Genomic DNA, 26,027 nt, shown 5'->3' with positions numbered 1-26,027 from the left:
AATTTGATATTCTGAGAATATCAAATCAGAATATCAAATTCTGAGTTGAATATCTCTACTTCAACAGCAGTTTTAAGTGAAAGAACTGTTGAAGTAGAGACCTCAAACATAATTCCATTGAGCAGCTCTAAGTCAAAAAATATTTTACAACTAATGAGACAAGGCAGGAAAATCTTTCTGATCCAGGTTGCATATAATAATGAAGCACGTCCTGAGATGTACACCTTTTGAAACGTTTTGTTTGGTTTTCGTTTTTTTTTTCGCAAGAGAGAACTTCAAATGAAAGCAGTCACCGTGAATTTATTCCAGAAGCATGTGGGATTATTCATCAATCATTTTTCTGTAATCCAGCATATATAGAGACATAGGATGGCATCTTACTCCTAAAATGTTTAATTCAGTTTGTAGTTATGTCTCTCACTCAACAGTGATAAATATCTGAACAACTTCAAACTTCAAATTTTGCTATTTCACCAACTTTTTTTAGAAACCTTTGATGTTTCACTGTTTACTTTGAGGTTGCACAAATTGAACGAATATTTAACGTTTTCCCTTTTGTGCTATTTGTGTAACTCAGTTCATTGTTTGAACTTGATAAACCTCTTACGGGAAACAGTTTGGTAAATAATCACAGTTACATAATGCATAACAAAGTGTGCAGGAATCGTACAACCATAATGCATGTGATTACCTGACCATGTGCTCACCTCAAAAGTAAACAACTCCATGTGGACAACTAACTATGTTAGTCCACTGCAAAGGATGGAGACATTACTGTTTACTGTGTCTTTAACAGCTCTTTTCCACCTCATAGATGCAGTGTTTTAAGACACATTTCTCTGTCCACACTTATTTTGCTGTTGTAAGAAAGAGTATTCACTCACAGAAAATTCCAAGTCACCTGTCAGTCTTTTCATAAATGGACGTTCCAGAATGTTAGCAGTGAGGCCAGAGCATAAAATGCTTTTCAGCATCTAAAGGGCACAGTTTGGCTGTGAAATGCTCCTGTTATTAAATGTGCAATTTAACACTGACANAAGCATGTGGGATTATTCATCAATCATTTTTCTGTAATCCAGCATACATAGAGATATAGGATGGCATCTTCCTCCTAAAATGTTCAATTCAGTTTGTAGTTATGTCTCTCACTCAACAGTGATAAATATCTGAACAACTTCAAACTTCAAATTTTGCTATTTCACCAACTTTTTTTAGAAACCTTTGATGTTTCACTGTTTACTTTGAGGTTGCACAAATTGAACGAATATTTAACGTTTTCCCTTTTGTGCTATTTGTGTAACTCAGTTCATTGTTTGAACTTGATAAACCTCTTACGGGAAACAGTTTGGTAAATAATCACAGTTACATAATGCATAACAAAGTGTGCAGGAATCGTACAACCATAATGCATGTGATTACCTGACCATGTGCTCACCTCAAAAGTAAACAACTCCATGTGGACAACTAACTATGTTAGTCCACTGCAAAGGATGGAGACATTACTGTTTACTGTGTCTTTAACAGCTCTTTTCCACCTCATAGATGCAGTGTTTTAAGACACATTTCTCTGTCCACACTTATTTTGCTGTTGTAAGAAAGAGTATTCACTCACAGAAAATTCCAAGTCACCTGTCAGTCTTTTCATAAATGGACGTTCCAGAATGTTAGCAGTGAGGCCAGAGCATAAAATGCTTTTCAGCCTCTAAAGGGCACAGTTTGGCTGTGAAATGCTCCTGTTATTAAATGTGCAATTTAACACTGACACATTTGAAATGATTAAACCTGCAATAAAATAAGAAATCAGAATGAGGGGTGAAAAGTCTCATTGGGGCATGCCATTAGGATTACATAGGGAAGAGCAGTGACCGCCTTGCGAAGGCCTTGCGAAGGCAGTCACTGTTAGTTGAAGGCAGTCACTGCCTTCCATGTAATGCATAGCAGGCACCTATTGTTCTACGCCCAATAGAATGTCTCTTTATTTATTATTCTTCCGTCACCTTTAATGCGGCTCGTACCGCTGCGTGCCCACCCACAAAAAAAGGTATCAAAACGTGCGCCTCAATCTCGGCATCCGGGCTTTTATTTTTATTGGGGATCGGAGTTACGATGGCGACGTAAAAAGCGAAAAACGAGCTAAATTTCCAACTGCCGAAACGCAGATTGTAACTGACACCAACTGCCGCTTTTTTAGAGTGAGAAAATTAGTGGATTTTTGACCCCAAAACAATTTTGAAATCGCCCTCATGCCTACAAAAAATGCTCTATTGGTATGAAAGTCGGTGATGACATTGATATGCATGCCTGCTCCCGTAAAATGTTTTCAAAATTTCTCTAGGACTGACGGTTTTCTGTCAAGGTGCTTCAGAGTGAAATCATGTGACAGGGTAACCTCAGGCACTCAGCCATTAATTTTCAGACTTTTCTGAAAAATTTCTGAGCTCAGCGCACACCATTTTTCTCTCATTGCTGCTATTTCTGTGAGTGACATATAGATATGAATCGCGGGACTATTGGAGACAACAAATAGCCCTCTCATATGCTTCAAACTGTTTTTGGATCGGCCTTACGGATCCTGAAGGGGAAGCAGTTGTTCAGACTGCTTTTTTCATCAAAACTGACTGGGTGTCTCATAAAGATAGAAATCCTTCTCCACCTTTCTGTCTCACACACACGACAATTAGCAGAGGCTTAATCACTATAGCAACAGAATACAGAGAAAGGCAGAACGGCTGGTTTGGACTACAAAGACTCTGTAGTTCTAAACATGGCGGAACACTTTAATACAGAGGGCAGAGCAGAAGGTCAGAACTACAACATGGTGGAACACTCAATTATTACAGAGGAGGGCTGAGCTGGGATTTAGAACTACTTGCTGTTTTGAGCATTATATAGCTGGATTAACCAAACAACTGTTACACATTGGATTAGTGTGGCCATTTAAAATGAAGTTTACTGAAATTTCAAAATAAAAGCCCTGACAATTTTTACATCAGGTAATTGCTCCTTTGGTCTCTATGTGACTGGTTTAAACAAACCACTGTTACACATTGAATTAGTGTGGTTATTAAAATGAATATTACTGAAAGTTAAAAAAAACAAACAACCTGCACATCCCTCTCACGTCAGTGCACCGCCATAGGCGGTGCAAAAATATTAAGCTTTTTTTTTTTACCTTTTTTGTCTCAGGATAGTGAACAGCAAGGCAGTTCATTAACATTAGCACAAACATTAGCATTTCACTGCCCTTAACTAATGCAAGGGCATTAGCATTATCCTTTTACCTAAAATAAAAAGCCTTTTACCTAAAATAACATATTGGCATATTAGCATATTAGTTTAGTATACTGAATGAAGTAAGTCAATAACAGACAACATGCTAGTGATGCCCCACATGATACTGATAGCCTTCACGCTAACATTAGCATTTTGGTTAATTTTAGATTATGTATTCATTTTAACATAATGAATGGTACAAGTACAGCTTTGTCAACATGCTTCTGCCTCTCCACAGGTTATTGACTACATTGCAGCTTTCTTTAGCATCAATGCTAATTTTTAGCATCAGAACGCTGGGTCCAAGCCGACGGGCACACTTTGGCATGCCCCGGTTAAATTTCTCAAGGAATTTTCTAGTTTTTTTGTTATTTAGTGTCCTGTAATCTTACTCTGTAGCCATGAACTGGAAAGTGTAACAAAAACAGACACTTTTAAGAAATCCTTGAATCCTGCTTTCCACAGTAATCCAGTTTTACATTCCTATGGACTATGCAAACCCACCAAAAAGAACATATTCAAGCTTGGTTGAAATTTTCTCCTAAAACTGGCTTTATGTTCAAACCTGCACAGTGCACTATGGATAAAACAGCTCGACAGTTGAAGTTTTGACACAGCTGGGTGTTTCAACAGAAAATGATCTAAGACAAAGTAGATGGACAAAGATAAAGCTCAACTATTCTAAATTTGTGGAATAAGCTTAAAAGTTAGCAATTTTAAACAGGCAATTAGAGAGAGCTGCGAAATATTCAACCACAATTGAACAACAGTTTTTGTTTTTCATAGGTTGGAAAAGCTTAAAGGTTTCACCACAGACATTAGAATATGTTAGAGGGGCTTACAACTTTCTTTAGTACATCTAGTTAATTTCGCGACTATCATGATCATTTTGTGACCTCTTGTGGCTGAGTTTTCACTGTGAAAATTCAAACTCAAAATGATTTACATCAGGGGTCCATGATACCTTTGTTTGAGTTTTCTTCACTGTAACAGTTTTAATATATAATTTACAATACTACACATCATGGCAGTAAAACATTACATCTAAACAACTTATGGATTTAATGTTATTATTATTATCTCCGCTTCTCAATTACTTACCATTCAAAAAACATGTTGATCAAATTGATCAAAATTACTTTAAACATTTCATTATTTCATTATTGATGAGTTGAGTCTAATTAGTTATAATAAATAGGACACGCTGGAGGGACTATGTTTCTCGGCTGGCCTGGGAACGCCTTGGGTTTCCCCCGGAGGAGCTGGAACAAGTGGCTGGGGAGAGGGAGGTCTGGGCCTCCCTTCAGAAGCTGCTGTCTACGCTACCCGACCCCGGATAAGCGGAAGAAAATGGATGGATGTATAAATAGTCTCATTAAGGGGACAAAGGTTTTCATTTCTAATTGGACAGCCATGCGTCACTTATAAAAATGTGAAAAGATATTGTGAGGCGTTAAACCACAGAATTTCTTGAAGAGGAGAATTATCTAGTCCAGGTTTGAAGTGTCTAGGAGTTGTAGTTTTTTAATTGGAGCAGGTCTATGGTGATCCAGGTGCACAAAAATGGTGAAAATCAAACTTTATCAAGTTTCCACAAATCAGGAAAAGGTTTCACAAATCCCAAACATGGTTATAAAGATTCTTCTTGAAGAGGAGAATAATCTAGTCCAGATTTGAAGTGCCTGTGTGTAGTAATTTTTTTAATGAGAGCAGTTCTGGTATGAAAGAGATACAAAAATATGGTGAAAATCGAACTTTATTGAGTTTTCACAAATCAGAAAAATGTTTCACAAATCCCAAACAAGGTTTTAAATATTCAGCTTGAAGAGGAGAATAATCCAGTCCAAGTTTCAAGTGTCTCGGTGCAGTAGTTTTTAAACTAGAGTCGATTAAAGATGTGGAAGGTAGTGACAAATTAGGTGAAATCGCCCTTTAACGATCGGAAGCTAGAATTGGAAACCAACTTCAGCTTCGTTATGATACGCGATGATACGGCCCCTGTGTAAGCCGGACAGAGAGAACTTCCGGGTCAGACCGCTCGTCAATAATGAAATAATGAAAATCGAAATTAACAGCTTGTTTTCTTTATTATTTTTGCAATTGCCGTTTTTCTAATTTCGTTTTAAAAACAAACAAAAAAAAAACACATGCTTGTTTTGTTTTTGCAATTTTATTTTGAAATGAAAAAAACAAAACAAAACAAAGAACGAACCATACAATATTAAAAATCAAATTGTATATGTTTATTATATTATATTGATAATAATTGTATGCATTTTAATTATTATTATCATTATTATTATTATTATTATTATTATTATTATTATTATTATTATTATTATTATTATTTGTAATACAGATTCAGTCGACTCTGGTCGGGTTTTTTTTTTATTTTTTATCATGGTTTAATACACTTTAGCGCTGCGAAAGCGGAAGCGGAAAATGCAAAATTAAAACAATGTAATAACCAGGATGTGATAGGGAGGCGGGATTTGTGTCGCAGAGAGACTGTTGATTGGCTGCGTCCTCTGCCTATAATTCATGTTCAGGGCGGGTCTTGTTTACATAACAGTAAAGACTTTCCGCCAGTGCTTTCCTATTTCCCTTCTGTCGCACGGCACGCATAACAACGATGTGGAAGATTATTTTTGTTTTACTTTCAGCTCTTGCAGCTGTGGAGGGGTCTTTGGTTGGTGGCGCGACAGATATAGACATCCACAATGACGGTGTCCAAAATGCGCTGAACTTCGCTGTTGTCCAACACAACAGAAGAAACAACGACATGTTCCTCCGTCAAGCAGCTGAAGTGGTCAAGGCTCAGGTTCAGGTATGTTATCCTTTAATACTTTGAAATGTTTGTATTTATTTATTTTATTCAAGTCCGATAAGAAGATTATTACAGGATACCACTAACATAGCACCCGTAAACAATGCCTTTTAACTGCTTGAAAATTGAGTCTCTAAAACAGTAGTAAAGCGTCTGAGATATATAGCTTTGTTTTTTTGTCTGCCGACTTTATTTTTACTTCTCTTTTAAGGTGGTCGCAGGCTTGAAGTACATCCTAACTGTGAAGATGGTAAAGACCTCCTGCAGAAAGAACACTTTTAATCAAGTGTGCGACGTCAAAAGCCCTCCAGCTAATGCTCCGGTAAATCTTGCTGACGAGCCTGTAAGGCCACTCCCTTTGTCTGCATTGGGAAGTGTACAAATGTCACTAAGCTAAAATGATTGTATTACTCATTCTCATTCTGGGCTTTGTTTTTTTGTTATTTTTTTTTTCAGCCTTACCAGTGCATATTCACCGTGTGGAGCCGCCCATGGCTCAATGACATCGAGATGGTGGAAGAGAAATGCTAGAAAGGAAACTTCTCAGCACTGTTTGTTGAGCAAACTTCATCTAACACATTTCTTTTAGATTAATTAACATACCCATCGCAGGAAATCTTTCCTATATTACTTTCTGTTTCTCACCTCATTGAATTTCTGTTTTTAAAAAACTTACTATAGAACCAACATGAAGAATTAAATAAAGCATTAAATTGTTTAATTAACTTGTAAACCCCACACAGTTATAAAATAAAGTTGCTTTGGAACTTTTATAAATGTCTAAATGTAATTATTATAAATATATTCTTTATTTGCACTGTACACATAACGTTGCACAGTAATGCGGCATGGAAAACATCATCAAATTCTTTTGAAATAAAGTTCCTCTTGGATTGTTTTTGAAAGTCTCCATGAAAATACATCTTCCTCTTTTGCTTCACAAATTAGTTTATTATTAGGTATCTGTCAGACTTTCTGCATGTTAAATGGCAATGTCATCGCAAAAGGGCTGCAGTTAATTATTAAGAATGGAAAATGTGGTCTACCGTTACTTACAAAATCCAGTAAAGGCATACACTTACCAGGCACTTCATTAGTACAATTAGTCGGAGGCGATTGGACAGTGCTTTTGGTTTTAACTTTATTGATCTGCCAGAGCTAAGCTGAATATGTTGTAAAAGGACAGCAGAACCATTTTTGTTTGTTTGCCAACTGCTGAGAAAACAATTCTTCACAAGCTTAAGTTTTAGTGCAGTAGATTAGTGTCTATCTTTTTAATAAAAAGGCTTTCTTTGTAAGGTTACATTTTTATAAAGAGAACCATTCATTGTGTAGATGTCAAGTTCTAAGTATAAAGTCACCTGGAACTCTTGGTTTTTTTTTTTAGGACATTTGACCTCTTATCCAAAATGTTTCTTCAGTTCTCATCATGCACTGGGAGTTATTTGTTTAGAACAATCTCACTAATAGCATGATTAAGGTCGCATGATCCTCTGACCCAGCTGTTCATTCTGTGAGTCATTTGGGTTGCTGTGCAGTTATTCTTAACAAACAAATACATAAGGTGTTTTTTGTGGTGTAAATGATTGTGAAACTGCCTGGGGAGTAAACAATTCAGTACGCAGTCTTACGAAAGTATTCATCAGACTTCTTTTCACATTTGGTAACATTACAACCATAAACTCCAATGTGTTTATTTGGATTTCGTGTGATAGACCAGCAAATTGGACAGTGTGATAAGTGGAAGGAAAGAGATTGAACAAACAGTATCATGAAGACCAAGAAACGCTATAGGTAGGTCAGAGATAAAGTTGTGGAAAAATTAAAGATATGGACAAATCCACAACTCAAAAATCTGCCCTGCTGACACTTTTTATGGTGCATTTTCAGTGTTACCAGATGGAAAAACCATAACAATTTCCTTGAAGTTGGAATTCTGTTTGGTAAAACTAGAGTTTGCCAGCAGTCACGAGTTTTATACCCAATATGGCTGACTCATAATACAATGTTATAAGCCTTTACTTCTGACAGTTTGCATCTTATTAACCCAATCGCACACATACTGTTAAATATCTATTCGTGAACATTTTCTTTTTGTGTTTGAAAACTTCTAACAGAGAGTAATACATTGTGATTGGGCTTGTATTGTTCATGGCAAACAGTTAATCTCATTATTTTCTGCTGGTAGAAAGTACTAAACTTGTTTGACAACAATCCGGCTTCAAAACAGATCAAATGTAGCATGACTCATTCACTCTACAAATGAGTCATGCATGCTACATTTATGAGCAAGTGGCAAGAAGGAAGGCATTTTATGCCAGACTAACGCTAAACAAACAAACAAAACAAAACAAAAAAAAAATTCAAAAGGCTTTTATTTTACAAAACTTAAAACAGGAAGTTGTTTAAACTCCACAACTTGAAAAAAACATGAACCGGTTGTTAATCATTTGTTTATATAGGCATATAAAAAGCTGAAGCATCGAGTTCATAAAGGGTTTTCAACCTGAGACTCGCCATAGAAATTGAAAAACAAGCTACACGTAAACCAGACATGAAGGTGCTAAATAAAGACGAGCTTCAGATCGCTGAGGGAGTTTTGCTTAAACATTTCCCGAGGAGTTATAAGGTACCCTTTATTAGTGGCACTTTTCTGCTGAAAAAAACTAAAACATCACTGCTGTTTTGATTGTTTTCAGGTTTACGGTTCCCTCTACACTTGTAATAGGAACAAAACGAGCACTGCGGAAGTTGTTGTTGATTCGTGGCCAGAATTTAAAGTGATCCTTTTGCGCCCGGATCCTAAGGTGAGTTCACGGCCAGCGTGAATGTGGAAACGCTGTAAAAAAAAAAGTGCTATCACTGATTTGCATAATTTTACATTAACATTATTATCGTGGATCAAAAGAGCCACAAAGAAATATTGATATATGTAATAATGTAAATAAAATCATAATAATCTGAAATTATGTGTTATTACTATTTGCCTATTATTATTATTATTATTATTATTATTATTATTATTATTACAACATGAATATTTAAAGCTAAAATGTTAATTTCTGCATTTTATTATTTAAGTATAATTTATTAAAACACTAAATATCATATAATCATAGATACATTTGTTTATTCATTCAATGTACATGTCTTACTGTATTATATTTATCACATATTTCTAAATATTTTTAAATGATTTATTATTAATGGAATGTTGCACTTTTGGTTGTTAAAATAGAACAAGCGATCCGAGGACTTCATGAAGAGGGTGTCGTTCTTTAGCACAGATGAGGAAGTTTTAAGGAAACTGTTGAGCGAAGAAGTTGACTGGAGCACTTATTTCCTAATTGGAGGTCAGTTATGCTGAAAATCAACAGCTGTTGTCATTATTTCAGATAAAATCCTGCAGAGTGCAGCATACAGTTTGATGAACTTTCAGTATACTATACATAACTTCAGTAGCATAATTTTACTAGCTAAAGAAGGAACTTATCAAACCACTCTTATTCATTTTCTCTGTGCTTTTTTGCTATTTTGAACTGAAGCAGCAAGATAAGAAGAGAATATTTAAAGATTTTTTTTCCCCTTAGGATTTGATATTTCCCATGTGCCCACACTCAAAGAAGTTTCTTCAGAAAAAAGAGTGAACAACAGGAGCTTCACATTGGTGCATCTTATGTATCTTCCAGACATCAGCCATTTATGTGCACCAGATGTTGACAGGTATGCTTCAAAATACAATTAACTCAATATTATCCATCCATGCATTTTCTTACACCTTCATCCATAGTGGGGTCAGGAGGGGTGCTGTTGGCTATCTTTAGTGAACGTTTCAGGTGAGAGGAAGGGTGCACCCTGGACAGGTCGCCAGTTCATCACAGCTCAATATAATAAAATAAGAAAACTTTAACTTTGTTTTCTCTTTTTTCCCAAACAGTCAACTTGAATCAAGGATTTCATCTCTCAGCCTCTCCCACATTGACATGGTGAATAAAACCTGGAAGTTTGGTGGGGATGAGAAGGGTTACAGGCACTTTAAAAACATAATTAGCAACTTTCCAACTTGCTGCATATTGGACACTTATGGTGTACCTGTGGCCTGGATCCTGGTGTATGAATACTGCGCTTTGGGAATGTTGTACACGCTTCCCGAGCACAGAGAAAAAGGTTATGCCAAAGTTTTGATCAGCACCATGGCCAAAAAGCTCCATGCAGATGGCTACCAGGTTTATTGTTTCATAGAGGAAGACAACATGGTGTCCTATAAACTCTTCCAAAATATGGGCTTCGTTGAGGATACTTCCTACAGAGCAGCATGGTTTGAGTTTAACTTCTAACCTTGGAAATGACTATGAAGCAGCAGCTTTTAATTTTTGTCAAAATGTGATTAAATCTAAAGTGTATTTTTCAATTATGCATTAAAAGATGGATTTGCCTTTGCGTCAAATTAAATAATATTTTAGATTCAGACATGATTCACAGCTGTCATTGGCACTTTCAATGTAACTATATAGTGCATTTTTATTCTAAAAGCACCACATGTATGACTGTAAACTGACATGCTTTTCAATAGTCTCCAATCAGGCATATTGTTTATTCCTGTGCAATCTTCAGTAAGCCAACAAGAACTTGATTCTACCCCAGGATTTTTTTTTTTTTTTTATTTTTTTTACTAATTTTCAAAAATAAAGATTTTACATGATTTAAAAATGTCTTCAGTGTCCTGTCTGTCAGAGCATTCTATGATCAACTGTTTTAGATTTAACAGTATACTGTTAAAACAAAGCATATACTAAAAAATAAAAGATGATGCAGTTATTAATAATAATAATTAATAATAATAATAATAATTACTATGCTTTCGGAAACGGCCGCATAGCTGGTGCTTTTATTTGGTCAAGAAGTCATTTTTCTCGAAAGTGCGAAAGGAGAAAGAAGTTCCATAGTTCCGTAGCCCCGCCCCTCGCCACTGGACCTTGAGAAACTGACGTTACGTTTTCGCTTCAATTACTCCTGTCTTAACATCATGGAGCTGACTGAAGACCAGCTGAAAGTTGCAGAGATTGAACTGCAAAGGCAGCTTCCTCAGTCACTAAAGGTATGTTTGCTGCATGACTTATGATCTGCACGTGGATTCATCTAGCGACCGCATTTCACAACTTAACTGTTTGTCTGCCGCTAAAACAGTTAAGTTTGAGCGGCAGACTAACTTCACTAGACTTTGGATTAAAACTCTGTTTTATTTTACAGATTTATGGTTTCTTGGTGCTCAGAAACAGAGTGAAATCAGATCCTTACATCGTTTTAGTCGACAGATGGCCACAGTTCAGCGTAATTATCTGCAAACCCAAGTATAAACAGGTAAATTACTCTTTTGGAAGAGATACATGCAGACTTTGTGTATGTCAGTTTTTAAAATTATGCATACCTGTTGTCTTTCTAGAAAACGGATCTGTTCAAAGACACAATGGTTTTTGCAAATGATGAAGCTATTCTCACCGAAACACTAAGGAACTCTTCTGTGATTGACTGGAGCAGGTACCTTTGTCTCGGTAATAACATGTTTCTTTTGTTCTTTCTATTAAATTAAACTGAATCAACACACTTATGATAGACTGAATTTGTTTTTATTACCCCAGAGTTCAAGTTAAAATGTTAGTTTGGTTTGAATTGTCATTGTGTTCAAAGTTCCCTGTAGATAATTCACAGATAGGAAAATATATCTGTTATAAACTCAACCTGTATTGTATAACTACTAGAAAGATTACAATATATAAGAGCATATTGTTTTCTTATCTGTCAGATTTCAATAAGCCTTTTCATATTTATGCTGGCATGCTCCACTTGTACTCAAAAGCCTTTATTACAGAAAGGTTTTGCTGGTGGAACTAACACAGCAGTACTTCCTTTGTGAAACAGAACCAGTTCTTCTTTATACGTTCACTGCATGAAATTTGTTGTTTTTCCACACTCTTTATGCACTTTCTTTCCACCATCATGTAGGAAAATTGCTCCTGTACTCACACATACATACATACATATACAGCGTTTTGCAAATGTATTCATACCTCCCGTAACATAACCAGAAACTTAAATGTTGCTTTATTGGGATTTTCTATGAAAAACCACCAGAAAGAGGTTCATAATTGTGGAGTTGAGATATATATGTGCACTAAATACAGCTGCAAGTTTGTTTTTTTTTAAAGATATGCTTTAGGTTTGCTTATCTCAGCTTTGCACATCTAGAGACTGAACTATCTACCCATAGAAATTGTGTGATGTTTAGGATAATTAGGATCTGTATGATCCTAATTATGTCTCTAATAAACCTCTAAGACCTTCACAGAAAAGTTGTTTATACTGAGATTTAAATAGACACACGAGGGTTCTGTTTACTAATCACGTGACTTCTGAAGATAATTTTATTTAGGAGTATCAGACTAAAATGGACTGAAGACAAATGCATACATTTTCAGATTTCTGTTTGTAAAATGGTTGAGAACTTTGCATAATTTTCTTTCCACTTCACAATTATCCATTACTTTGTTTAGGTCCATCACAGACAAATCCCAGTAAAACACGTTGCAATTTGTGTCTGTAAGGTGACAAACTGAAAAAAAACCTTTACAATGCACTGCAGTCAGAATAAGATTTTATTTGAATTTTATCAGTGAAGCAAAGAAATAAAAATGCAAACTAAGTTTTACTCATGTGAGCTATGATTGCTTGTGTTAAAGGAATCACTCTTCCCCACATGGAGCTAGTCAAAGCAGTTGCAGCAGAAAGGAATGTTCCCAACAACCAACTGTCACTTTGTCACATGATGATATTAGAAGATGTATCCAAGCTTCCTGCTATAGACTGGTATGACCAACTATACACTATGCTTATTTAAAAAACAAAAAAACAAAAAAAAAAAACAACGATTCACAGTATCAATTAAAAAAATCAAAGTTTCTAGCAAATTATTAATAAAATAGCATCTCATTACAAGAACAGAAATCTGCTCTGACATGTCAGTTTGTTCTTCTGTGCATCAGCTCTGGGATCTGCCTCAGCTCCCTGGCTGAATCCCATCTTGACTTGGTGAATCAGACGTGGAAGTTTGGAAGTAACGAAGGCGCTGCCAGGATGATCCGCAATATGGTTACAAACTTCCCATCCTGCTGCGTTCTGGATTCCGAAGGGAAGCCTGTTTCCTGGATTTTGACCTACGTGTACTGCGCCGTAGGAATGTTATATACTTTGCCAGAACACAGAGGGAAAGGCTACGCTAAAGTCTTGATTAGCAGCATGGCTAAAAACTTCAGTGGTCAGGGCTACCCCGTGTTCTGTTTCATAGAGGAGGAGAACCGAACCTCTTACCAGCTCTTTAAAGGCATGGGATTCTCTGAGGATCCCTCATACAGAGAAACATGGTACGGATTCAATGATTTTTAAATGCCTAAATGAGAAAAGCTAACCTTATAAATAATACATTTCATAAATGTATAATTACAAGGTGTTTGAAAATTGTTTGACAAAATAACAGGAGAATTAGTCATAAATATAAAAATCATTCCTAACTTGTTATTTGCCATTTCTAATTCAGGCTTCAGTTGTTAAGCTGGAGCTTTTCAGTGCAGATCTATCACTTTTCAGGAGACATACTTGATGAAGCACTTGACCTGAAAATTAAACATTAGAAAATGTGAGATTATGGGAAACATCGCTTGATTATTGACAAATAAACAGCTGTTTGAGAAGAGACAAAAAATGTGTTTTTTTTTGTTGGGGGCGGGGGGGGGGGGGGGTTGTGTTTGGATGTGGTGCCATTTAAAAAACAACCATCTTCCTGGTTACACCCAGATAATTGCTAAGAAGTAAACTATAAATAAGAACAAGAAAGTCATTCTTCTTTAACAATACTCTAGATTCAAACCAAAACACCATAAGAGCTAAAATCTCTAAGCAATGTTTTTCATCCCTCTGTTTTAAAGGATTAGTATAACGACTAGTGATGCTTGAAGCTGTTTGGTTAGCTTTATATCAATTATGTACTAGTCTGCTAACAACAGTTATGCCACAAAGTGGTATTTACATTTAAAAAAAAAATCATTAGGAAGTAAAGTGCTACACTTATTGCCACCCTGTGTGTGTAAAGAAAGCATTAAGAGGCTTAAACACAAAATAAATAAATAAACTCATTATGTTTTTTCTTTACTTCTGCTCTCTGTAGTCCTCTAGGCGTATCAACCAAGTTTTCCAGTACTCTGACATCAGCTCTGAGTTTATCTGGTGAGCGTGAGCAGGGGAGCCATCTTTGTAGGCAACGACTATGAGGCCATTTTCAACCTGCAGTGAGAAGTCATGAGACAAGTGTTGTAAGCACAATAAATTCAGAGAAGATAAAAGGAATTTAACTACACCCTGTTACTACAACACGAGTAAATATAAGATGTGTCATTTATCAAGGTAGATCACCTGGTATTTGTAGTTGCCATCACTGTTCAGAGCCCCGGCATATGCTGCAACTTGAACAGGGTTATCATATGTGTTGCTCAAGAATGGTTTGGGTTTTTCTGAGGTTTTCCAGTCTATGATACACAGCACACCCCTGTGGAGAGAAGTGGACTGTGAGAGACATGAAGGCGGTAAGAAAAACTGAAGTCCAGAGGAGTTTTACCTGTAGCGTGCGACGCAGTCCACAATTCCCAGGTAATTCAGGGAACCGTGCTGCACAGAGCTTTCAATGGCCCTCACTGCACTGACGTCCTCCAGTACGTGAGAGATGCTCTGGATGTATCCTTGCGCTTCAGGAGGACACTGTGGTGTCTCTGAGAGATTCTTGTTCCTCCATGTGTCAGCAGAGGTCAGAATGTCCTCCAGAGCAGAATGGAAAAGCTTCCCTTGTTTAAATATATCTGGGCAAAAAAAAACATATCAGCTTTGATTGCAAGGTATAATGTATAACGATTTCACAGTATTTATCTGCTTGAGTAGCCAGGGTGCATTCGACTGCTTTGCATTTATACTCTTTGTCAATGATTTTACATCATCCTGAACACATCTCCTGACTGAGACAGGTGAGACATGGTAGTGGCTGCATCATGCTGTGGAGATGTTTTTAAGAGTATATTTGTATATTTGGGTATGGGAAAAACGCTTTATAGTATCTTTAAAAATCTTACTTTGACTGTATTCCTTGAAGCCCTCCTCTCCCAGCTCAGCGATCATCCTCCTCTTCCATCTCTCCAGGTAGAAGATCTGCTCTGGAGAAAGTGTCTGCTGAAGAATGCGAGTCACACTCGGGATAAACGGCCTACTCTTACCCCGATTTAACAAAATCCGGGCTGGGGGTCCCGCCTCTGGCTCCTCCGTTTCTACAGTCCTTTCAGAATTTATGAAAGGATGAAGAGTTTTGGGGAGCCTTTGCTCGGTCCGTGAAGGCATCTGAGCTTTGACAACTGGTCCATAAACGTGGTCATCTTCCGCTTGGAGGGTCTCTGGGGTCTGAGAGCTGACCCTGGAGGACATGACGGATTTCACCAGAGAAGAATAGCGCTCACTGTCCACAGAACTGTAGGGACTGTTCCTCCTGGGGCATGTCCGGCGGTGGACAGCGGAGAAGTGGCACGCTGTGAGGGAGGTGCTTTCAGGGACGATGATGCTCCCAGCAAACAAAACACGGTTCAAAACGAACATTCTTGCGACTTCAACACAAAACACTCAGACAACGGTGCTATTCGCAGCAAAACAGTATGAGTCTCGGGTAGTTTCGCGTTTTAAATCAAAATTTAGCACTTATACAACTTGGGTTCTTGCCCCAACATGTTCCAGCTAAAACTCGGCTAAGTAAATAATTGTGTTTCTAGCCGGCGCGCCTTTATGGTGGCACAACAACTTGTAGATGGGAAGTGAAGTTCATAATGCTGTTCTCTGGTTGTAGTTTTATACAGTAAAAACTACATTAGCTATGTGGGTGGGTGTAACATTGAAATGCATCCCTAAAGACGATTAAAAGAGTGGGCGCCAATCGCCTCATCGAAACAATACGTAAAGCGCTATTTTGTGAGTGTCAATTTATTTTGAAAACAAATGCTCGGAAACTATGTTTCCCGAAAGAATAAACACTGACGTTTATGGTTAATTAATTTTGGTTATAAATTAATAATTTTGGTCACTGGAAAATAAAAAATTGCAAATATAAGCCTGACAGAACGATTACGTTAAAATGAGCATTTTGTCTAACTTCTGAAAATCCACCAAACCACTCATTTGAGCAGAAATTAAATTACATTAAAAATACTTCACTGGTCCCAAAGAGAAATTATATGTTGTTGCAACTCATTTTCTTCAAAGAGTTGTTGTTGACTTAACGAAATTAAAATTCTGTGTAGTAGCTTCCTACAATTAAGGACTAACATAATTAATAACTTTTCAGTGTTTTATTTATGATTTCAGAAATTAAATATATAACACGATTGAAGTGGGCTGTACAGTGTAACTTTAGACATGTTTGGGCCTTTTTTTTGCCTTGTACATGATTTAAAAATTTATTATTTTTTTTATTATTATTATTATTAAAGGAACAGATTATTTATAATATTTATAAGTAAATATTATAAATATTTATTTATTTATAATTTCATGTGGAATAGAAGTATGCTACTAATGCCTTACATTAGTGAGTTACAAAGCTTAAACTTCAACCCCCGCCTCTGAACTGTTGCAAGTGTAAAAAGGCCACTCACACTATGGTGGCAACGTTCACGTACCTCTGTATTTATGTAGCACTATTACATTATCTCCTTGAGTTTTCGTTACTTATATTTTTCAAATATCACTGCTTTTCATTTTTATTATTTTCAAATGTTGAAACATTATCTAGAATTAAAAAAAAAAAGTTTTCGTGAAGGGAGCATGTGACGTGATTGATTAAGTATTCATCCAATAGCAGCGTTAGCGTTTCAGATTTCTAACCAATCAGGTTGAACCAAGGCGGGATTTTTGAGCTTTCATCACCAGGAAGGGGGCGGAAAAATTGTTTGACAGTTTGTTAGGAAGCTAACGCAGCCACCTAGAAAACGGCTTCCTGCATCGAGTTTGATTTAGTTTGACCTTCTTTTTCTCTCTCTCTTTTTCATCAATTTGAGCACTATCATGACATCCATAGATGAAAGTGACAAAGAAAAGGTACGGCAACTGCTTAGTGATTTGTAATTTGAGACGGTTAGCTGATAACAGTTGCTTCTTTTTGTAGCAAAGTTATTGACTGGTGGTGTTAGCCTCTGGCTAAAAGTCGCCAACGGTATATTGATAGCCTAATCAATGAGTGAAATGTCATTAGGATGTCTGTAAGTTACAATAGTTGATTGCTTTTGATTCCCCACTGAATGAAAATGTCAGTGCTGAAAACTTTATCCCCTGTTTTCATTGTTTTTTTCCTGCTGTGAACACCGATTAGCGGTTAAGTAGCAAAAATACCAGGCTACCTTTTAAACGCCCAACTCAAAGAATTTATTCTTTTTATGATTAAATATTTAATACTGAGTATAATTCTTAAATTGTCGCCTATTTAACTTGTGTTACCAGTGAAGTCTAAGATTGTTTGAGGGTTTTACACTTTCCTCTTCAAGAATCAAAGAATGATGGCGAGCTGCAGCAGAAGTTATACTTTGTATCCAACTGTAACATTTTTGTCAAATAATGAAAGTTGATGATAAGTAGCATGTTTTCCCACTTATAAAAGTACTCGCTTAATTCAGCTGGATTTGCACAAAAAGGGTGTGGGCCTTGCTTCTAAGCTCAAGCAAGTTACTCCATGCTTGCTGCTTACTTTAGGGATGAAGTACTTGCAAGTGTTAGAGTTTTATGCACCTCCTGTGGTGGTGGTTGGCTAACCAGTGGTTTCTCAGAGTTGAGGTAGTGAATCAACAAGTGTGGGGTCTAGATATCAACTTCAGAAAATAAACTAGATAACAGTGATGCAGCATACCTATGTATAAATTATAGCAGCACTCTGAAATACATGTAGATATTTGCTATAGTATATTTGCTAATCATGTTGGGGTTTTTTCGCCCATTTGCAACCATGTTTATTTTTCTTAGCACATTCTGATATATGCCGTGGATAGGGGTCACAAGTCTCTTGCACTGTTTTTCATTTTTGGAGCCAGTAGGTTAGTTTGTATTTCACTTTGCAGTGTGTTTTTGTATTTGTTTTGGTGATGGTGGGAAATAGCTTTTGGCGTGTGAAACTAGTGTCTGCAAACAGAGCATTTCTGTGAACAGCTTGTGCATTGTTGGGCTACCAAACTCAGCAGGCAGAGGCAATTCGAAGAGATGCTTTACAAAGATTTTGCTGACACATTTACAGATGCATCTTAATAAATTAGAATTACAATTGGTTACTGAAAGTGAAAGTCCATGATATGGAATGAAATGTAGGTGAAGTTTGTATTACTCCTAATTTTACTAATTATTGCTCACAACTAACAAAAACTCTTGGAAATGTTCACTTAGAAAAGTAGAACATGGCCAATAAAAAAAAAAACAAAGATGATGACTTTGAAGTGTTTTGTTGTGATCTCCATAACCATTTGGAAAACTTGACACTTATACAGCTGTCAGTCATCGACATTTTCCACAACGATGGTAAGCCACAAAAGATGATTGCTGAAGTAGCTGGCTTTATAGAAAGTTGGATGGGAGGAAAAAGTGAGGTAGAACACAATGGAGATAACCTAGACCAGTGGTCCCCAAAGTCGGTCCTTGAGGGCCGGCATCCTGCATGTTTTAGTTCTCTCCCTGGTTTAGTGCACCTGCATCAAATGATGACTCGTTTGATGGCCTAAAGAGAACATTGACTTGCTCAGGAGGTTGTTGCTACCACTAGGGACAGAACTAAAACATGCAGGATGTCGGCCCTCGAGGACCGACTTTGGACATCCCTGACCTAGACCAGTGGTCCCCTAAGTCGGTCCTTGAGGGCCGGCATCCTGCATGGTTTAGATCTCTCCCTGGTGTTAGTAACAACCTTTTCAGCATGTCAATGTTCTTCTTAGGCCTTCTAATGAGCCATCATTTGATCCAGGTGCGCTAAACCAGGGAGAGAACTAAAATGCTAATTTGATTTTTAGGCCAGATTTGCAAAAAGGAGTCCCAACTAAATCTTAAGTTCATGTTATTTTGCCTTTAATTGTAATCCATGATCATCAAGATTAACAGAAATAGACACATGGAAAATATCACTGTGTGTAGCAAACATGAATGATATCTCTATTAAAAGATTACTTAATTTTTTTTCCTTAGCTGCGCTCTGTGTCAGTAGACTTGAACAATGACACAGCACTTCTCATTGACATTCCTGATGCTCTGTGTGAAAGGGATAAAGTCAAGTTCACAGTCCATACAAAGGTAAAAAAAAATCCCCACATGAAAATGCTGCACTTTTTTTTTCCTAATCTGATTCTATTAAATGAATTTATCAAGAATATTTTTAACAAAGAACATTATCCCTTTTGTCAGACTACACTGACCTCCTTCCAGAAGCCAGACTTCTCTGTTCCTAGGCAGCATGAAGATTTCATCTGGTTGCATGATGCTCTGGTTGAAACCGAGGACTATGCCGGTCTGATCGTAAGTTGGACCTTTAGGGACTGAAGTTCCTGCATAATAGTTTGTCTTTGGTGGCTGCATGTACCACAAAAGAAGCACATATTTTGCATGTAAATTATAAAGCATTGATGTTATTACTGTGCTTTTGATTTGGTGAGAATCCTTGAGCGATCTTATGCCTTACTCAAACATTTCTAGATCCCTCCAGCTCCCCCCAAGCCGGATTTTGAGAGTCCAAGAGATAAGATGCACAAACTGGGGGAAGGTGAATCGACTATGACTAAAGAGGAATATACCAAAATGAAGCAGGAGTTGGAGGCGTGAGTTTAACATTATTATTTTACAAAATATTGTTAAAACACACAAATATATATATTTAAATGCTATCATTTCTTGTCGCTTTCCAGTGAATACCTGGCTGTCTTCAAGAAAACAGTTCAAGTTCACGAAGTCTTTCTGCAGAGATTGTCTTCTCACCCTGTTTTAAGCAAGGACAGAAACTTCCAGATTTTCTTAGAGTATGACCAGGATGTGAGTTTCTCATACTGCTGACTTCCTTTTCCGAGCCGTCGGTTGGAAAGAAAGGAAGAGTTTACCAGAAACATGTGACACATGCCGTGCATCCTGCTGCGATCAGCAGTTAGACTTATCTGTGTTTGCTGGCCAAACTCGGACACTTTATGCGGTGTAATGAAGAGTGCAGCGAGATAATAAAATATTGGCTACTGTTAAATATAACTATGCCAAGATAACTCTGTTCTGGATACCAAAACCTTATCTAATTTAATTTTCTGAAGACTTTATCATACACATAAGTTTGTCAAATACGCACTCGTTTCTAACGCTTTCTGAATTTCCTTATTTTAGCTCAGTGTGAGGAGAAAGAATGCCAAGGAGATGTTTGGAGGGTTCTTCAAAAACATGGTGAAGTCTGCAGATGAGGTCCTCATCTCAGGAATAAAGGTGGAGTTCATGGATGATTGACTGCCTAGTTTTTATATGGCAGTTGCTGTTTTATAGTGACTTCCTCATATAACATTTTATGTTTCTGTTTCCTGAACAGGAAGTAGATGACTTTTTTGAGCAGGAGAAAACATTTTTGCTTGACTACTACAGCAAAATAAAGGATTCCACTGCCAAAGCGGAGAAAATGACACGTTCACACAAAAGTATTTGATCATTTTAACATCTGCAAAGAAAAAAAAAAATCTGCTTTGAGATGTTACGTTTGCATGATTCTAATCTTGATTTCGTCTTTTGTAGATATTGCAGATGATTACATTCACATTTCTGCCACTTTGAACAGCCTCTGTGCTGAAGACAGTACACCAAATAAGAAGTGAGGTTAATACATATGTGACTGCTGTGCATAGGCTTATTTTGCACATAATAAAATAAGTTTTTAGTGCTACTGCTCAGACTTTTTTCTATGTTCGCTTCAGAAACCTGGAGAAGCTGTCAGACCTGTTTGAGAGACTCAGAGTAAGTATAACTGTGTCACACAACAATCTGAATGCCTATAATTTGCCTACAAATTTATGGAAGCTGAACTTTGCCTTTTTTATGCGTCTGCAGAAAGTGGAGGGAAGAGTAGCATCAGACCAAGAGCTGAAACTCACAGAGCTGCTGAGATACTACATGAGGGACATCCAGGCGGCCAAGGTAAGTTGTTCCATCCTCAATGAAAATCCTTCATTTCATTTTACTCCATTACACATTTACTTAGCTTTTATCCATATAGTTCAATGCATTGTATGTGGCAGACTAGTAGTTTATAGAAGCAGACAAAAGTAGTTTATAATTGTTTAGAAGGAAAAAGGTGCAGGTATTCATTTATCTTCTCAAATAAAAATCTGAACAATATGGTATATATTCAGCCTGCCTTCATTCTGATTCCCCTAAATTGAATTAAGTGCAACTACATGAGTCGGGAATTAAGATGTGTAGAAGTTTAAAATAGGGTTAGGTCATAAGAAAATAATTCAAGCTGAAAACACTGGACACAGTGCTGTTTTACACTGAAACGCTAAAATTAGATTAATTGGAATTGTTTTATTAAATGCTCTTTGTATTTCGTTTTTCATTTTCATCCTGTGAAATTGTTTAAAATTTCTAAGGACCTTCTGTACCGGCGAGCTCGAGCGTTGGTTGACTACGAGAACTCGAACAAGGCCCTGGATAAAGCCAGACTGAAGAGCAAGGACATTCCCCAGGCAGAGGAACACCAGCGACAGTGCCTGCAGAAATTTGACAAGCTGTCAGAATCTGCCAAGAAAGGTTTGTGTATTAATGTGTTTCAGAGGCAATTCAGTTCATTTTATTTATATAGTCCCAGTTTTAAAGGCAATAGGATGAAAGAGAGTACACACAGTTGGTCAGAGTTAAGAAAGTTAGTTAGAAAGATAAAGCCAATCGCATCATTTAGAGGAAAACATTAAGCAGGTGTCGCAGCTTAACAGAACAAAAGTCTGTCTGAAGAGTAAGAAGTCATTAGCATAGCAGCGGAAATGTTAAAGCAATTGGTGGCCCAAGCACTGTACCCTGTGGTACTCCACAAGTAACTGAAGAAGATTTATCATGTACATAAGCAAACTGGAATCAGTTGGACAAATAAGATTTAACCAGCCTGTTCCCTTTGTCCCTGCAACATTTTCAAGTCTGCATCCTTGATTAGATGCAACTCTAATCAAGTACACACACTTGTTCTGTGGACTTGATTAGATGCAACTCTAATCAAGTACACAGACTTGTTCTGTGGTTGTTTCTTTAACTGTAAAATATTTAACACTGAGCAAACGTTTTTTCTACAACAATCTTTTTCAGAACTCACGAGCTTCAAGGGCAGACGAGTTGTGGCCTTCAGGAAAAACCTCATAGAAATGGCTGAGCTTGAGATAAAACACGCCAAGGTAAGCAGTGTCCTTTTTTTTTCCCCTCTGCGTTTCTCTAGTTGTCTGTAGTTAAACCTCTTGCTTGGACCATGAATAGTCATTGAATAGTCACTGTTCTCATATAATTATTTGTGTCCTATTTATAAACACCATATAGAGATTGAACATTAAAAATATTCATGATTGGAAAGTTAAAAAAAACAAACATTTATTTCAGATCAACAATATCACTTATGTATGCAATTTCTTCTATTTCCACAGAACAATGTGGCTCTTTTGCAAGGATGCGTTGATCTCCTCAAGAACAACTGACATGTCTTCAAGCATTAATGTTTCAGCATCACTAAGTGACCAATCTTTACAAATGGAACCCCCGGCATCCCAGGGATGTTGCATCGACATGCCTCCATGTCTGCTCCAACCTGGATCTGATGCGACTTTAAAGCCCCGCAAGATACGCCTGTATCCTCTAAGCACAATGTCCTCATGTTTACAGAGTCCCTGTCTTCTGCCCTTTGGTCCATCTGTCTTATTTAATGTGGAGCTGTAACTCAATGTGAATGTCTCCTGAGAATTAGATTGCCATCACGAAGGCCTTCCATAAATATGCACACTTAATGGATGTGAAATCTTTCTTTTTCTTGAGTTTTATCCACATACTGTTTTTGGGATTTTTTTGCCCTTTTTTTTCTCTCCTTGAACTCTGTTTACCATCTAACTTTCTCCTTCATTTTTGCTTCTAGATTACTTTAAAAACAAACTTACACAAGTCTTGTTTTTCATTGTGTGCTTTATAAGGATTTTTTTGTTTTCCAATGGAACTCTTACATAAGTGAAAAGAGTGCCTAGAAAATGGTTGTATTCAAAATCATACACTAATTTACAGCCAAGAAAATCATGACTGAATTTGGAAAAAAGTGAATAAAAATGTTAATCTTTCAATGCTCAAAACTAGATTCACAGTGGTCCTTGTTTCTCACGGAAGTCGCCTCATGTTCTACATTTATAAAGGATGTTTACGCAAAATTTTGAAAAGCAGCATAAAACAAACCGGAAGAAAAATCAACAATAACCAGTTTGTAATATGTCTGAGGACATTCATTTCACACTCACTGCCAAATATTATTCACCCAACCATTTTTTTGCAAGTTACTTCTTTAGTTTTGACAATGTAACTTGTCTGTCTTTACTTTCCCCTCTTTCATTTGATTATTATTATTAGTCTTCCAAAATGAACCAGATATCTGTAGAACATCCTGTAAACAGTTTGTTTATTATGAATTGAAGAAAATGCACTTATGATGGAAATGGGCCCTCTACAATCGCGTCCTACGCATTGGAGTGTTACAATGCATTATAGTTTTTTAAAGAAATGGAATGTATTTCTAAAAGATTACAACTGTTCACATTCTTTTTCATTACACATTTTCTTACAAAAAAAAAAGCATTTTATGGATTTGTAAAGGCATTGAATAAATTTATCAGAAATCTAATCTTTTTGAAGTTGAGTCAATTTTTCTGCGTGTCCCCATGTGGACTGCACAGGTTCATCTAAATAAAACATAGATTTTTCAGTAAATTTTAAAAGTGAAGCTCAAAGATGCGCTACATTCAGTGATATATTTCTCCTTTTCTTTTTCTTGTCTTTGGTGATTATGACTTGCATTATGAAACCTGAAATTCAGTTTTCTGAAAAATGTAATGTTGCGTAAGATCATTACCGGATTTCTAACATGGAAATGCTGACTTACTAAAAAGTATATCAATGTGCTGTACAGTATATTCACTGAATACTTGGTTGTCTGCTTTGCATTAATTACTGCATCAGTGCAGCATGGCATGGTACAGCCTGTGACTGCTGAGCTGTAATAGATGCCCAAGTTGTTCAATAGTTATAGGTCTGGTGCCTAATACCCCTTAAACATCCTGTGCAGTACAGTTTGAGAACAGTTTTGTCTACTGCACTTTTTTACTTTCACTTAACTTTACATTAGTGTGGTTGGTTAACAGCCAGCTTCCTTAGCAACGACCTTTTGTGGCTTACCCTCTATGTGGGTGGTTTTGGCGTCAGGTCAACAGTCTGCCCTATCATGTGTGGAAGATAACATGACAATTGCATAACATTCCTCTATTAAACATATTTTTCATTAGCTTTATGGGATTAAAATGTATTTTTATGTGAAGCTATAACATTTTGGAAATAATGATATGATTGAACGTTTTGGTGACGTTCTAATTTACACTACACAAAATGTGGTTACATACTCCACCAGGGGGCAGTATCTATTTATCCTGCAGTGTATCCTGCTCCCACTAAGTTTAACCATATGGGTCTTTTAACACAGCTGTGTGCATGCTTGTGTTAAATCCATTGACCACTGTGAATCTCAGAATGGGACACTGTGGTGTGTTAGGTAAACTTTAAGGAAATGCCAAGGATCTCATGGGAATGATGTGCAAACTGCACACACTGCATGTCCTCATTCATGAACAACTGCTACCCAGGATAGGCTAAAACTTTTTTGTCTACTGTATGAAACATTATTAACTAGTCTAATTTAAATGATAGCAGCATATAGTAATATTTTATTGTTTTTACCATAATTGAAACTTAATGTTTTAGGTTATACTGACTTATCTAATCATGGCTGACATTTACATTCCAGGAGGCAAAAGGTTATGTGTGAGACTTTCAAAGTTGTGACTCCCACACAAGCAGAATATATGTCCCTGATGGATTTGTCAATAGTGATGACCCAAGTCCTGCAGTCACAATGACCTCCAAGGTTTGGTCTGATTGGATAACACCAGAGACTCTAGCCAATGAGCTGATGACAAATTATCTGTGCAAACAGATTAGTTTGCCAGCTGTGCTCAGAACAAACAGTATTTAAAAGTGCAACATTAAAGAGATATTACCACGCCGGATCCAAAGAGCAAGGCCTGCTTTTGTAACATCAGGATTAATGAGGAACAGACATTAAATGAGCAGCCTGTTTTTACGCCATGAAACAAAGGCCTTTATTTTTAGCTATTGCTTCACATCACTGCAGCTTCAGTCCTGGATGGATGTTTCTAAATTTGGTCTTTTCATGTTCATTTTTTGTTGCTGCTTTGTTGTGATGAATTATGACAAAGGCAGTGAAACCTAAAAAGACAAAGACTGTCTCAGTCTCAGTCTGTTATTTCATGTTGTTGAATGAAAAGCAGCCCAAGCTTGTACTACTCTGGTCTGCTTCGTGGTTAAGTGACCTCTACCACCATCATACTCTGATAGGGGGAGTAAAGTGCTCTCCTGAAGCCCCACTGTTCTACATGAGGCACAGGCTGAAGTACTGAAGCAGGACTTGCCGAAACTATGCATAAAAGCCTCCTCAAATAGAAACTGTGTCCCCTGAAGGGCCTTTATTAAAGACATGGCGCACCTGCAGGGCTTG

The 26,027-nt window shown here is 37.0% G+C and overlaps 5 protein-coding genes and 1 long non-coding RNA gene across 7 annotated transcripts in view; 5 read left to right on the top strand and 1 right to left on the bottom strand.

Annotated features, from left to right (window-relative positions):
* The window catches only part of LOC107835608 (uncharacterized), a 9,486-nt gene extending 7,597 nt beyond the window's left edge, over nt 1-1,889 (top strand). Inside the window, exon 3 of the long non-coding RNA XR_001661410.1 lies at nt 1,879-1,889. This is a non-coding gene — a long non-coding RNA (uncharacterized LOC107835608). The remainder of the gene's footprint in view (nt 1-1,878) is intronic.
* Nucleotides 1,890-5,817: 3,928 nt separating this feature from the next.
* LOC103134154 (cystatin-like) lies at nt 5,818-6,998 on the top strand. Of its 2 annotated transcripts, none has more exons than XM_016668546.1 (3): nt 5,818-6,100; nt 6,312-6,443; nt 6,557-6,998. In XM_016668546.1, the coding sequence occupies exons 1-3, from the start codon at nt 5,906-5,908 to the stop codon at nt 6,629-6,631; spliced, it is 402 nt and encodes a 133-aa protein (XP_016524032.1). In that variant the 5' UTR covers nt 5,818-5,905; the 3' UTR covers nt 6,632-6,998. The 2 variants fall into 2 exon arrangements, with proteins under 2 accessions (XP_016524032.1, XP_007546356.1); XM_007546294.2 differs by having other exon boundaries at nt 5,820-6,100; nt 6,312-6,422.
* A 1,547-nt stretch (nt 6,999-8,545) lies between these two features.
* Nucleotides 8,546-10,568, top strand: LOC103134153 (glycine N-acyltransferase-like protein 3). The gene is made up of 5 exons (XM_007546292.2): nt 8,546-8,729; nt 8,800-8,907; nt 9,339-9,453; nt 9,691-9,823; nt 10,038-10,568. The coding sequence occupies exons 1-5, from the start codon at nt 8,655-8,657 to the stop codon at nt 10,435-10,437; spliced, it is 831 nt and encodes a 276-aa protein (XP_007546354.1). The 5' UTR covers nt 8,546-8,654; the 3' UTR covers nt 10,438-10,568.
* A 241-nt stretch (nt 10,569-10,809) lies between these two features.
* Nucleotides 10,810-14,263, top strand: LOC103134151 (glycine N-acyltransferase-like protein 3). The gene is made up of 5 exons (XM_007546290.2): nt 10,810-11,198; nt 11,351-11,461; nt 11,544-11,652; nt 12,838-12,964; nt 13,141-14,263. The coding sequence occupies exons 1-5, from the start codon at nt 11,127-11,129 to the stop codon at nt 13,538-13,540; spliced, it is 819 nt and encodes a 272-aa protein (XP_007546352.1). The 5' UTR covers nt 10,810-11,126; the 3' UTR covers nt 13,541-14,263.
* mgme1 (mitochondrial genome maintenance exonuclease 1) lies at nt 13,678-15,950 on the bottom strand. The gene is made up of 5 exons (XM_007546291.2): nt 15,271-15,950; nt 14,766-15,003; nt 14,564-14,696; nt 14,304-14,434; nt 13,678-13,767 (listed from the first exon to the last, which is right to left on the bottom strand). The coding sequence occupies exons 1-5, from the start codon at nt 15,782-15,784 to the stop codon at nt 13,731-13,733; spliced, it is 1,053 nt and encodes a 350-aa protein (XP_007546353.1). The 5' UTR covers nt 15,785-15,950; the 3' UTR covers nt 13,678-13,730.
* Nucleotides 15,951-17,114: 1,164 nt separating this feature from the next.
* snx5 (sorting nexin 5) lies at nt 17,115-24,080 on the top strand. Its single transcript, XM_007546289.2, has 13 exons — nt 17,115-17,275; nt 19,394-19,498; nt 19,610-19,720; nt 19,898-20,019; nt 20,107-20,230; nt 20,567-20,662; nt 20,763-20,868; nt 20,963-21,038; nt 21,142-21,181; nt 21,275-21,361; nt 21,817-21,976; nt 22,523-22,608; nt 22,852-24,080. Exons 1-13 carry the CDS (start codon nt 17,243-17,245, stop codon nt 22,900-22,902), a joined length of 1,197 nt encoding a protein of 398 aa, XP_007546351.1. The 5' UTR covers nt 17,115-17,242; the 3' UTR covers nt 22,903-24,080.
* Nucleotides 24,081-26,027: the final 1,947 nt, after the last annotated feature.

Source organism: Poecilia formosa, unplaced genomic scaffold, assembly GCF_000485575.1.
Source record: "Poecilia formosa unplaced genomic scaffold, Poecilia_formosa-5.1.2 Scaffold15, whole genome shotgun sequence".
Lineage (NCBI taxonomy): Eukaryota > Metazoa > Chordata > Actinopteri > Cyprinodontiformes > Poeciliidae > Poecilia > Poecilia formosa.
The sequence above is the reverse complement of the archived record's forward strand: the minus strand, read 5'-3'. Positions and strand labels throughout refer to the sequence as shown.

Bases quoted from the DNA above. Each gene is read 5' to 3' on its own strand.
- LOC103134154 (XM_016668546.1), top strand. From the start codon at position 5,906: ATGTGGAAGATTATTTTTGTTTTACTTTCAGCTCTTGCAGCTGTGGAG. The intron at 6,101-6,311 runs GTATGTTATCCT...TTCTCTTTTAAG, and splicing joins TGGTCAAGGCTCAGGTTCAG to GTGGTCGCAGGCTTGAAGTA. The intron at 6,444-6,556 runs GTAAGGCCACTC...TTTTTTTTTCAG, and splicing joins TAAATCTTGCTGACGAGCCT to CCTTACCAGTGCATATTCAC.
- LOC103134153 (XM_007546292.2), top strand. From the start codon at position 8,655: ATGAAGGTGCTAAATAAAGACGAGCTTCAGATCGCTGAGGGAGTTTTG. The intron at 8,730-8,799 runs GTACCCTTTATT...GATTGTTTTCAG, and splicing joins ATTTCCCGAGGAGTTATAAG to GTTTACGGTTCCCTCTACAC. The intron at 8,908-9,338 runs GTGAGTTCACGG...TTGTTAAAATAG, and splicing joins TTTTGCGCCCGGATCCTAAG to AACAAGCGATCCGAGGACTT.
- LOC103134151 (XM_007546290.2), top strand. From the start codon at position 11,127: ATGGAGCTGACTGAAGACCAGCTGAAAGTTGCAGAGATTGAACTGCAA. The intron at 11,199-11,350 runs GTATGTTTGCTG...TTTATTTTACAG, and splicing joins AGCTTCCTCAGTCACTAAAG to ATTTATGGTTTCTTGGTGCT. The intron at 11,462-11,543 runs GTAAATTACTCT...TTGTCTTTCTAG, and splicing joins GCAAACCCAAGTATAAACAG to AAAACGGATCTGTTCAAAGA.
- mgme1 (XM_007546291.2), bottom strand. From the start codon at position 15,784: ATGTTCGTTTTGAACCGTGTTTTGTTTGCTGGGAGCATCATCGTCCCT. The intron at 14,697-14,765 runs GTAAAACTCCTC...TTCTCTCCACAG, and splicing joins GACTGCGTCGCACGCTACAG to GGGTGTGCTGTGTATCATAG. The intron at 14,435-14,563 runs GTGATCTACCTT...TTCTCACTGCAG, and splicing joins ATGGCAACTACAAATACCAG to GTTGAAAATGGCCTCATAGT.
- snx5 (XM_007546289.2), top strand. From the start codon at position 17,243: ATGACATCCATAGATGAAAGTGACAAAGAAAAG. The intron at 20,231-20,566 runs GTGAGTTTCTCA...TCCTTATTTTAG, and splicing joins TCTTAGAGTATGACCAGGAT to CTCAGTGTGAGGAGAAAGAA. The intron at 22,609-22,851 runs GTAAGCAGTGTC...CTATTTCCACAG, and splicing joins TTGAGATAAAACACGCCAAG to AACAATGTGGCTCTTTTGCA.